This window comes from Oncorhynchus clarkii, chromosome 9 (genome assembly GCF_045791955.1).
Source record: "Oncorhynchus clarkii lewisi isolate Uvic-CL-2024 chromosome 9, UVic_Ocla_1.0, whole genome shotgun sequence".
Lineage (NCBI taxonomy): Eukaryota > Metazoa > Chordata > Actinopteri > Salmoniformes > Salmonidae > Oncorhynchus > Oncorhynchus clarkii.
The window spans coordinates 77,897,342-77,909,841 of NC_092155.1; the positions used below are offsets into that span (position 1 = coordinate 77,897,342).

Here is a 12,500-nt window from a genome sequence, read left to right on the forward strand (position 1 = left end):
CTACTTCTCCCTGCCTGGTGTGTTTCTGGAGAACCCTCTGGACCTACAGTGTTCAGCAGAGGTCATGTCAAAATTAGGTTCAAAACAAATGGGCAAACACTGTTTTTTCAAAGGCCTTTTTCAAATGAACTTGTAGTGAGTGACATTCAGAAACAAGCTCTTATGTACAAGTACCAGTCAAATGTTTGGACACACTGAATAATTCCAGGGTTTTTCTTTATTTGTACTATTTTCTACATCGTAGAATAAGAGCGAAGACATCAAAACTATGGCTTCATGGGGTAGCCAAAAAAAGTCTTAACAAATCATAATATATTTTATATTTGAGATTTGTCAAAGTAGCCACCCTTTGCCTTGATGACAGCTTTGCACACTCTTGGTATTCTATCAACCAGCTTCATGAGGTAGTCACCTGGAATGCATTTCAATTAACAGGTGTGCCTTCTTAAAAGTTAATTTGTGGAATTTCTTTCCTTCTTAATGCGCATGAGCCAATCAGTTGTGTTGTGACACGGTAGGGGTGGTATACAGAAGATAGACCTATTTGGTAAAATACCAAGTCCAAACTATGTCAAGAACTGCGCAAAGAGAAACAACAGTCCATCATTAATTTAAGACATGAAGGTCAGTCAATGCGGAACATTTCAAGAACTTTGAAAGTTTCTTCAAGGGCAGTCGCAAAAACCATCAAGTGCTATGATGAAACTGGTTCTCATGAGGACTGCCACAGGAAAGGAAGACCCAGAGTTACCTCTGCTGCAGAGGATATGTTTATTAGAGTTAACTGCACTTAAGATTGCAGGCCAAATAAATGCTTCACAGAGGTCAAGTAACAGACACATCTCAACATCAACTGTTCAGAGGAGACTGTTGTGAATCAGGACTTCATGGTCAAAATGCTGCAAATAAACCACTACTAAAGGACACCAATAAGAAGAGACTTTCTTGGGCCAAGAAATACGAGCATTGACATTACACCGGTGGAGATCTGTCCTTTGGTCTGATGAGTCCAAATTTGAGATTATTGGTTCCAACCTCCATTTCTTTGTGAGACGCAGAGTAGGTGAACGGATGATCTCTGCATGTCTGGTTCCGATCGTGAAGCATGGAGGAGGAGGTGTGATGGTATGGGGGTGCTTTGCTGGTGACACTGTCAGTGATTTATGTAGAATTCAAGGCACACTTAACCAGCATGGCTGACCTGGCCTCCACAATCACCCGACCTCAACCCAATTGAGATGGTTTGGGATGAGTTGGATCCCAGGGTGAAAAGCAGCCAACACGTGCTCAGCATATGTGGGAACTCCTTCAAGACGGTTGGAAAAGCTTTCTTCATGAAGCTGGTTGAGAGAATGCCAAGCTGTCATCAAGGCAAAGGGTGGCTATTTGAAGAATCTCAAATATAAAATATGTTTTGATTTGTTTAACACTTTTTTTGGGTTACTACATGAATCCATATGTGTTATTTCATAGTTTTGATGTCTTCACTATTATTCTACAATGTAGTAAATAGTCAAAATAAAGAAAAACGGTTGAATAAGTAGGTGTTCTAAAACTCCAAACTTGTGACTGGTACTGTATATACTGAAAAAATAGGCCCGCGGCTGATCCCTGGGCTGGACTGTATATTTGTCTTTAAGTATTCTCTGTGTCAATAACCAATGTTGTCGGAATGTTTATACTCCAGAGAGTGATGAGAACGGATGATTACTATAGAGCATTGTTGCAATAAATACCAATCAACAAAATCTTAGCCTCTAGCTGTAGTACTGTCTCCAAAGTTGGTCGTACCTGAGCGAAGCTGAGACTCTGCACGTCAGCGCCGTTGATCTTGACTATAGCATCCCCTGGCTGCAGGGAGGAGCACTGCCTTCTGTCCCAGACCCTCTTCACCAGGGCCAGCTGCCCCCCCTGCCCCCCCGCCGTCACACTGAACCCCATCCCACCCCCCTCACTCCTCCCCAGGGGCACAGGGACCAGCTCCCCTCCTCCAGCCCCACCAGGTACTCCCTCACTGGGCGTGCTGTGACCCCCATGGGGTTGGGCGTTGGCTGGGCAGCCGTTGAAGCCGCAAGGGGGGACCTCCGTGGGCGAGGGGAGCATGAGGGAGGTCTGGGGCATGGGGGGCCGTTGGCAGGGGGCTCCAGGGGTGGTGGTGGTGCACACGTTCGGCTGGGACAGGGGCAGATTGGAGACGGAGATGGGCAGGGTGGAGGTGGTGAAGTCACTCTGGTGGTGGAGTATGGAGGAGGGGGTGGGGAGGGAGTTTGCATTGTAGCGCATCAGAGACCATCTGATGAAGGAAGAAGATACAGAGGATAAGGATGGAGACAGGATGTTAGATAATATTCTGTTCCAGTCGGACACACAGAGGAAACTAAGAACTGCCCTGCCTCTCTAAAATCTTAGCCAAGTTAACAAACAGATCACCGACCATTTAGAATCCCACCATACTTTCTCCACTATGCAATCTGGTCATGGGTGCACCTCAGCCACGCTTAAGGTCCTAAACGATATCATAGCCGCTATCGATAAAAGACAATACTGTGCAGCCGTCTTCATTGACCTGGCCAAGGCTTGGCCATTGTCAATAAATGCATTCTTATTGGCACACTAGCCTTGGTTTCTCAAATGACTGCCTCGCCTGGTTCACCAACTACTTCTCAGATAGAGTTCAGTTTGTCAAATCAGAGGGCCTGTTGTCGAGACCTCTGGCAATCTCTATGGGGGTTCAATACCTGTGCCGACTCTTTTCTCTGTAAATATCAATGATGTCACTCTTGCTGATGGTGATTTTCTGATCCACATCTACCCCCTTTTTCTCCCCAATTTCGTGGTTTCCCATTGGTAGTTACAGTCTTGTCTCATCGCTGCAACTCCCGTACAGACTTGGGAGAGGCAAAGGTCGAGACCCATGCGTCCTCTGAAACACAACCCAAACAAGACGCACTGCTTCTTGACACAATGCACATCCAACCCGGAAGCCAGCAGCACCAATGTGTCGGAAGAAACACCGTACACCTGGCGACCTGCACTGTGCGCGGCCCGCCACAGAAGTCTCTAGTGAGCAATGAGACAAGGATATCCCTGCCAGCCAAACCCTCCCTTACCCGGACGACACTGGGCCAATTGTGTGCCGCCCCATGGACCTCCCGGTCGCGGCTGGCTGCGACAGAGCCTGGGCTCCAACCCAGAATCTCTGGTGGCACAGCTAGCGCTGTGATGCAGTGCCTTAGACCACTACGCCACCATTCCGTAACTTCTGGCCGTTCTTTGGACACTGTGCTAACAAACCTCCAAATGAGCTTCAATGCCATACAACTCTCCTTCTGTTGCCTCCAACTGCTTTTAAATGCTAGTAAAACTAAATGCATTTTCTTCAACCGATTGCTGGCCGCACCCGCCCGCCCGATTAGCATCACTACTCTGGACGGTTCTGACTTAGAATATGTGGACAACTAAAAATACCTAGGTGTCTGGTTAGACTGTAAACTCTCCTCCCAGACTCACATTAAGCATCTCCAATCAAAAATCTTTAATCTAGAATCGGATTCCTATTTCACAACAAAGCCTCCTTCACTCATGCTGTCAAAAATACCCTCGTAAAATTGACTATCCTACCGATCCTCGACTTCGGCGATGTCATTTACAAAATAGCCTTCAACACTCTACCCAGCAAACTGGATGTAGTCTATCACAGTGCCATCCGTTTTGTCACCAAAGCCCCATATACTACCCACCACTGCGACCTGTATGCTCTCATTGGCTGGGCCTCGCTTCATATTTGTCGCCAAACCGACTGGCTCCAGGTGATCTATAAGTCTTTACTAGGTAAAGTCCCGCCTTAATTCACTGGTCACCATAGCAACACCCACCCTTAGCATGCGCTCCAGCAGGTATATTTCACTGGTCATCCCCAAAGCCAACACTTCCTTTGGCCACCTTTCCTTCCAATTCTCTGCTGCCAATGACTGGAACGAATTGCAAAAATCACTGAAGCTGGAGACATATCTCCCTCTCTAACTTTAAGCATCAGCTGTCAGAGCAGCTTACCGATCACTGTACCTGTAGACAGCCAATCTGTAAATAGCCCAACTAACTACCTCATCCCCATATTTGTATTTATCTTATTGCTCTTTTGAACCCCAGTATCTCTACTTTTTATTCATTTTACCTTTATTTTATTAGTCAAGTCTGCACATCTATCACTCCAGTAGTAATGCTAAATTGTAATTATTTTGCCTCTATGGCCTTTTTATTGCCTTACCTCCCTACTCTTCTTCATTTGCACAAACTGTAGATAGATTTTTCTATTGTGTTATTGACTGTACGTTTGTTAATGTGTAACTCTGTGTTGTTGTCAACTGGCCTACCTGGTTAAATAAAGGTGAATAATAAATAAAAAAACAGACCTGCAATGCAGAGGCAGAAGGAGGCTAGGAAAAAAAATCAGTCTCCGAGTCAATATACCGGGATACAGCTTAGTCGAGGTAATTGAGGTCATTTGTACATGTAGGTAGGGGTTAAGTGGCTATGCATAGATAATAAACACGAGTAGCAGCAGTATAAAAAAAGGGGTGCGGTCCATTTGATTAACTGTTCAGCAGTTTTATGGGGTAGAAGCTGTTAAGGAGTCTTTTGGTCCTAGACTTGGTGCTCCGGTACCGCTTGATGTGCGGTAGCAGAGAGAACAGTCTATGACTTGGGTGGCTGGAGTCTTTGACTATTTTTAGGGCCTTCCTCTGTCACCGCCTGGTATATATGTCCTGGATGGTAGGAAGCTTGGCCCCGGTGATGTACTGGGCCGTATACATTACCCTCTGTAGTGTCTTGCGGTCGGATGCCAAGCAGTTTCCATATCAGGCAGTGATTCAACCAGTTAGGATGCTCTTGATGGTGCAGATGTGTAACTTTTTGAGGATCTGAGGACCCATGCCAAATCTTTTCAGTTTCCTGAGGGGGAGTAAGCGTTGTCGTGCCCTCTTCACTATAGTTTGTTGGTGATGTGCTCTGCCCTCCTTTTCCTGTAGTCCACGATCAACTCCTTTGTCTTGATCACGTTGAGGTAGAGGTTGTTGTCCCGGCACCACACTGCCAGGACTCTGACCTCCTCCCTATAGGCTGTCTCATAATTGTTGGTGATCAGGCCTACCACCGTTGCATCATCGTCAAACTTAATGATGGTGCTGGAGTCGTGCTTGGCCACGCAGTCGTGGGTGAACAGGAAGTACAGGAGGGGACTGAGCACGCACCCCTGAGGGGCCCCAGTGTTGAGGATCAGTGTGGCAGATGTGTTGTTACCTGCCCTGACCACCTCGGGGCGGACCGTCAGGAAGTCCAGAATTCAGTTGCTGAGGGAGGTGTTCAGTCCCAGGGTCCTTAGCTTAGTGATGAGCTTTGAGGGCACTATGGTGTTGAACGCTGAGCTGTAGTCAATGAACAGCATTCTAACGTAGGCATTCCTTTCGTTCCTTAGGTGAGAAAGGGCAGTGTGAAGTGCAATAGAGATTGCGTCACCTTTGGATCATCTGTGGATCTGTTGAGGTGGTATGCGAATTGGAGTGTATTTGAACTATGTTAGCACATCTGATTAAACTGGTCAACTAATCATCAAGCCCTTGACTAGGTACATCAGGTGATCTGGTTCAGACCTACAACAACATGGTGAAACATCTGGGGCTCCTTGAGGAGAGGTTTGAAAACAACCAAGTTAAGGTTAGTTAGTTAGTTAGGGTTAGTTACCTCTGTGTCGCTCCACCCGAGGCTCCTTCCTCTGAGTCACTCTGGCTGGCGGAGGCGGAGGTTCGTTCAGGCGGGGGAGGAGGGGGGATGCCCCTACTGTGAGAGGAGGAGGGGGCACAGGCTGAGCTGGCGGAAGAGGTAAGGATTCCATTAGACAGCGGGTAGGAGGGGGGAGCCGACAACAGGTCTGCCGCGTTCCCGTTAGCGTCCAGCCCCGACCCTGAGTTTCCCGCCACTCTGAGATAGTTTCCGTTGTGATGAGACAGGGTACGGTTCAGGTTAGCCAGGCCGGGAGGTTGGGGTGGCTCGGCAGGGCCAGGACCGGGGGTGGAGAGGGGCTGAGCGGTGGCTGTGGAGGGAGGGGTGACTGCAGCGCTGAGGGGTTCCAGAGGAGAGGAGGAGGCGGAGGGAGTCAGGGGTTGTTTGGGACAGCCGTCTGGGTTGTAGAGCATGGGATAGCCTCTCCGTAACACAACGTCCACACTGTGACCCATAGGGACAGACTTCAACATCTCTACCACCTCTTTATGAGACAGACCCAGGACACAGCTGTCATTGATGTAGACCAGGATATCAGCTGGAGAGAGAGAGAGAGATCTCATGTGTTATATCATCCACTACTATAGATCAGTATGTAGTGTATAGATCAGTATGTAGTGTATCATCCACTACTATAGATCAGTATGTAGTGTATAGATCAGTATGTAGTGTATCATCCCCTACTATAGATCAGCATGTAGTGTATCATCCCCTACTATAGATCAGTATGTAGTGTATAGATCAGTATGTAGTGTATCATCCACTACTATAGATCAGGATGTAGTGTATAGATCAGTATGTAGTGTATCATCCACTACTATAGATCAGAATGTAGTGTATAGATCAGTATGTAGTGTATCATCCACTACTAAAGATCAGTATGTAGTGTATCATCCACTGCTATAGATCAGTATGTAGTGTATAGATCAGTATGTAGTGTATAGATCAGTATGTCGTGTATAGATAAGTATGTAGTGTATAGATCAGTGTGTCATGTATAGATCAGTATGTAGTGTATCATTCACTACTATAGATCAGTATGTAGTGTATAGATCAGTATGTAGTGTATGATCCACTACTATAGATCAGTATGTAGTGTATAGATCAGTATGTAGTGTATAGATCAGTATGTAGTGTATCATCCACTACTATAGATCACGATGTAGTGTATAGATCAGTATGTAGTGTATAGAGCAGTATGTAGTGTATAGATCAGTATGTAGTGTATAGATCCGTATGTAGTGTATCATCCACTACTATAGATCAGTATGTAGTGTATCATCCACTACTATAGATCAGTATGTAGTGTAAAGATCAGTATGTAGTGTATAGAGCAGTATGTAGTGTATAGATCAGTATGTAGTGTATAGATCCGTATGTAGTGTATCATCCACTACTATAGATCAGTATGTAGTGTATAGATCAGTATGTAGTGTATAGATCAGTATGTAGTATATCATCCCCTACTATAGATCAGTATGTAGTGTATAGATCAGTATGTAGTGTATCATCCACTACTATAGATCAGTATGTAATGTATAGATCAGTATGTAGTGTATCATCCACTACTATAGATCAGTATGTAGTGTGTCATCCACTACTATAGATCAGTATGTAGTGTATCTATCAGTATGTAGTGTATAGATCAGTATGTAGTGTATAGATCAGTATGTAGTGTATCATCCACTACTATAGATCAGTATGTAGTGTATAGATCAGTATGTAGTGTATAGATCCGTATGTAGTGTATCATCCACTACTATAGATCACTATGTAGTGTATAGATCACTATGTAGTGTATAGATCAGTATGTAGTGTATAGATCAGTATGTAGTGTATCATCCACTACTATAGATCAGTATGTAGTGTATAGATCAGTATGTAGTGTATAGATCAGTACGTAATGTATAGATCAGTATGTAGTGTATAGATCAGTATGTCGTGTATAGATCAGTATGTAGTGTATCATCCACTACTATAGATCAGTATGTAGCGTATAGATCAGTATGTAGTGTATCTTTCACTACTATAGATCAGTATGTAGTGTATAGATCAGTATGTAGTGTATCTAAGGTGAGAAGTAATAGCATGTGTGTGGTGCATTCCTGTCTCCAGCATCCGCACGTGAGAGGGTTGGACTGTGTGTGTGTGTGTGTGTGTGTGTGTGTGTGTGTGTGTGTGTGTGTGTGTGTGTGTGTGTGTGTGTGTGTGTGTGTGTGTGGTGCACCTGTGTGTGTGTGTGTCCGTGTGTGTGTGTCCGTGTGTGTGACCGTGTGTGTGCACGTGTGTGTGTGTCAGTGACAGTGGGATTACATTCTCCGGGCCCAGTAGAGCAGGATTAGGAATAGATTAGGAGATTCTGACCACTATCAAACACACCATGAAAATTTGGGACAGAGAGAGAGAGAGAGAGTGGGAGAGCAAGAGAGAGAGAGAGAGTGGGAGAGAGAGAGAAAAATAGAAGAAGAGATGAAAGTATAGGGCAGAGAGATGCCGTCTCTCAGTTTAACTAACTAATACACAAATCAGCAGGTGTTATTGAGTGTTAATCTACCTGTGTTAATCAAACGTGTTAAATCTACCTGTGTTAATCAAACTTGTTAAATCTACCTGTGTTAATCCTACTTTGTTAAATTTATTTTTTTACTTTTTTTAACCAGGCAAGTCAGTTAAGAACAAATTGTTATATATAATGACGGCCTCCCGGGGAACAGTGGGTTAACTGCCTTGTTCAGTGGCAGAACGACAGATTCTTACCATGTCAGCTCGGGGATTCGATCAAGCAACCTTTCGGTTCCTGGCCCAACGATCTAACCACTAGGCTACCTGCCGCCCCAAATACCTGCGTTAATCCTGCCTGTGTTATTCCTACCTGTGTTATTCCTACCTGTGTTATTCCTACCTGTGTTAATCTTGCCTGTGTTAATCTTGCCTGTGTTAATCTTGCCTGTGTTAATCCTGCCTGTGTTAATCCTGCCTGTGTTAATCCTGCCTGTATTAATCATACTTATGTTGAGTGCACCTGCGTTAATCTGTATATACATGTCTTGAGTGTACCTGCGTTAATCTGTATATACCTGGGTTGAGTGTACCTGCGTTAATCTGTATATACCTGTGTTGAGTGTACCTGTGTTAATCTGTATATACCTGTGTTGAGTGTACCTGTGTTAATCCTACCTGTGTTGAGTGTACCTGTGTTAATCTGTATATACCTGTGTTGAGTGTACCTGTGTTAATCTGTGTTGAGTGTACCTGCGTTAATCTGTATATACCTGGGTTGAGTGTACCTGTGTTAATCTGTATATACCTGTGTTGAGTGTACCTGTGTTAATCTGTATATACCTGTGTTGAGTGTACCTGCGTTAATCTGTGTTGAGTGTACCTGCGTTAATCTGTATATACCTGTGTTGAGTGTACCTGTGTTAATCTGTATATACCTGTGTTGAGTGTACCTGTGTTAATCCTACCTGTGTTGAGTGTACCTGTGTTAATCTGTATATACCTGTGTTGAGTGTACCTGTGTTAATCTGTGTTGAGTGTACCTGCGTTAATCTGTATATACCTGGGTTGAGTGTACCTGTGTTAATCTGTATATACCTGTGTTGAGTGTACCTGTGTTAATCTCTATATACCTGTGTTGAGTGTACCTGTGTTAATCTGTATATACCTGTGTTGAGTGAACCTGTGTTAATCCTACCTGTGTTGAGTGTACCTGTGTTAATCTGTATATACCTGTGTTGAGTGTACCTGTGTTAATCTGTATATACCTGTGTTGAGTGTACCTGCGTTAATCTGTATATACCTGTGTTGAGTGTACCTGCGTTAATCTGTATATACATGTGTTGTGTGTACCTGCGTTAATCTGTATATACCTGTGTTGAGTGTACCTGCGTTAATCTGTATATACCTGTGTTGAGTGTACCTGTGTTAATCTGTATATACCTGTGTTGAGTGTACCTGTGTTAATCTGTATATACCTGTGTTGAGTGTACCTGTGTTAATCTGTATATACCTGTGTTGAGTGTACCTGCGTTAATCTGTATATACCTGTGTTGAGTGTACCTGTGTTAATCTGTATATACCTGTGTTGAGTGTACCTGTGTTAATCTGTATATACGTGTGTTAATCTGTATATACCTGTGTTAATCTGTATATACCTGTGTTAATCTGTATATACCTGTGTTGAGTGTACCTGCGTTAATCTGTATATACCTGTGTTAATCTGTATATACCTGTGTTGTGTGTACCTGTGTTAATCTGTATATACCTGTGTTGAGTGTACCTGTGTTAATCTGTATATACCTGTGTTGAGTGTACCTGTGTTAATCTGTATATACCTGTGTTGAGTGTACCTGTGTTAATCTGTATATACCTGTGTTGAGTGTACCTGTGTTAATCCTACCTGTGTTGAGTGTACCTGTGTTAATCTATATATACCTGTGTTGAGTGTACCTGTGTTAATCCTACCTGTGCTGAGGGCGGGTGGTCCTCCGGGTGTAACGCTGTAGACCTGGAGAAACTCTCTCTGTTTGCTTCCTCCTACTATGTTGAAGCCGAACCCTCGCGGCCCTTTAGACAGACGGGTGTGGATGGAATAGCCCTTCAGCTCTGCCGGCTGGTCCGTGAACGCAGGCACTGGCAAGGGGATATGGGGAGAATATACAACATTGTTTTTGTTTTTCTTCATATGAAATTTTTTTGAGCATTAGTATTTTACTTTACCTTTATGTACTCAGTTTAGTCTCATAGAAGAAGTAAAATCATGTCTAGAGAAAAGCACAAGCCAGGTCACAACCCTCTATATCTCTTATAACAAGGTATCCTGTCTGTATGTGTGAATACAGGTTTTATAACTCATCCTTTGTCGCCCCCTGCTGTTCAATTATATGTATTACCAGCACACTCTGTGCCGTTTTTTTGTAAAACACAACATTATTACATGACAACAGAATATTTGACACATGGGAGGGAGGGAGGGAGGGGGAAGAGAGGCAGGGAGGGAGGGAGGGAGGGAGGGAGGGAGGGAGGGAGGGAGGGAGGAAGGGAGGAAGGGAGGAAGGGAGGGAGGGGTGTTAGAACTGGAGAGACAGTGAGGAAAGGGAGATATGGGATATAGTGGAAGAGAGGCATGGGAGGGAGGGTTTAAGAGGAGCTGAGAGGGTAGAGTGGGTAGACAGGAAGGTCTAGGAGACTCACACTCTGTTTTGCTAAGGATCTCCCTGCTCTGAGCTCTGGGGTCCAGCCAGCTGGTTGTCTTAGAGATGTGACTGAGGAAGAGATAATAAGCATCATCATCATCATCATCATCACAATAACCTGTACCTCCCACCACACTATATCTTCATCACTTCACTCCCACACCACTCTCTACTAACTCTATGTAGTAAAGCTCTACTCTCTCTCTACTAACTCTATGTAGTAAAGCTCTACTCTCTCTACTAACTCTCTGTAGTAAAGCTCTACTCTCTCTACTAACTCTATGTAGTAAAGCTCTACTCTCTCTACTAACTCTCTGTAGTAAAGCTCTACTCTCTCTACTAACTTTATGTAATAAAGCTCTACTCTCTCTCTACTAACTCTATGTAATAAAGCTCTACTCAATTCAAGGGCTTTATTGGCATGGGAAACATGTGTTAACATTGCCAAAGCAAGTGAGGTAGATAATATATAAAGTGAATATATAAAGTGAAATAAACAATAAAATTAACAGTAAACATTACACATACAGAAGTTTCAAAACAATAAAGACATTACAAATGTCATATTATATATATATGCAGTGTTTTAACAATGTACAAATGGTAAAGAACACAAGATAAAATAAATAAGCATAAATATGGGTTGTATTTACAATGGTGTTTGTTCTTCACTGGTTGCCCTTTTCTTGTGGCAACAGGTCACAAATCTTGCTGCTGTGGTGGCACACTGTGGAATTTCACCCAGTAGATATGGGAGTTTTTCAAAATTGGATTTATTTTCGAATTCTTTGTGGATCTGTATAATCTGAGGGAAATATGTGTCTCTAATATGGTCATACATTTTGCAGGAGGTTAGGAAGTGCAGCTCAGTTTCCACCTCATTTTGTAGGCAGTGAGCACATAGCCTGTCTTCTCTTGAGAGCCATGTCTGCCTACGGCGGCCTTTCTCAATAGCAAGGCTATGCTCACTGAGTCTGTACATATTCAAAGCTTTCCTTAATTTTGGGTCAGTCACAGTGGTCAGGTATTCTGCCGCTGTGTACTCTCTGTGTAGGGCCAAATAGCATTCTAGTTTGCTAGTCTACTCTAGTCTACTCTCTCTCTACTAACTCTATGTAGTAAAGCTCTACTCTCTCTCTACTAACTCTATGTAGTAAAGCTCTACACTCTCTCTACTCACTCTATGTAGTAAAGCTCTACTCTCTCTCTACTCACTCTATGTAGTAAGGCTCTCCTGAGTCGCTGAATGCCAGCTCCCAATTCTCGGGCAGTGCCCCTCCACCTCGTGTGGCGATGCTACTCCCTCCATTCTCTTCTCCCACGCCGTCCCTTGAGTCCCAGGATTGGCTGAGAGCTAGCGCTGTGGGCGGGGCACTGCTGATGCCTACTGAACCTCCTGCCAAGACAACAGACACATATACAGACAAACACAGAGAATGTGAAGCAGTAACCAACCACATTTCTACTAACAACAGTTTTACATAAACACACACACACACACACTTCAATAACTTGTCCATT

The 12,500-nt window shown here is 44.0% G+C and overlaps 1 protein-coding gene across 1 annotated transcript in view; it reads right to left on the minus strand.

Annotated features, from left to right (window-relative positions):
* The window catches only part of LOC139416959 (membrane-associated guanylate kinase, WW and PDZ domain-containing protein 3-like), a 91,519-nt gene that overhangs the window by 53,275 nt on the left and 25,744 nt on the right, over positions 1-12,500 (minus strand). The window contains exons 5-10 of the mRNA XM_071166171.1: positions 12,195-12,375; positions 10,978-11,048; positions 10,249-10,416; positions 5,743-6,319; positions 1,792-2,293; positions 1-43 (exon numbers count right to left, since the gene is read on the minus strand). The exon at positions 1-43 is cut by the window's left edge and continues 21 nt beyond it. Coding sequence (XP_071022272.1) covers positions 1-43; positions 1,792-2,293; positions 5,743-6,319; positions 10,249-10,416; positions 10,978-11,048; positions 12,195-12,375 — 1,542 coding nt within the window. The remainder of the gene's footprint in view (positions 44-1,791; positions 2,294-5,742; positions 6,320-10,248; positions 10,417-10,977; positions 11,049-12,194; positions 12,376-12,500) is intronic.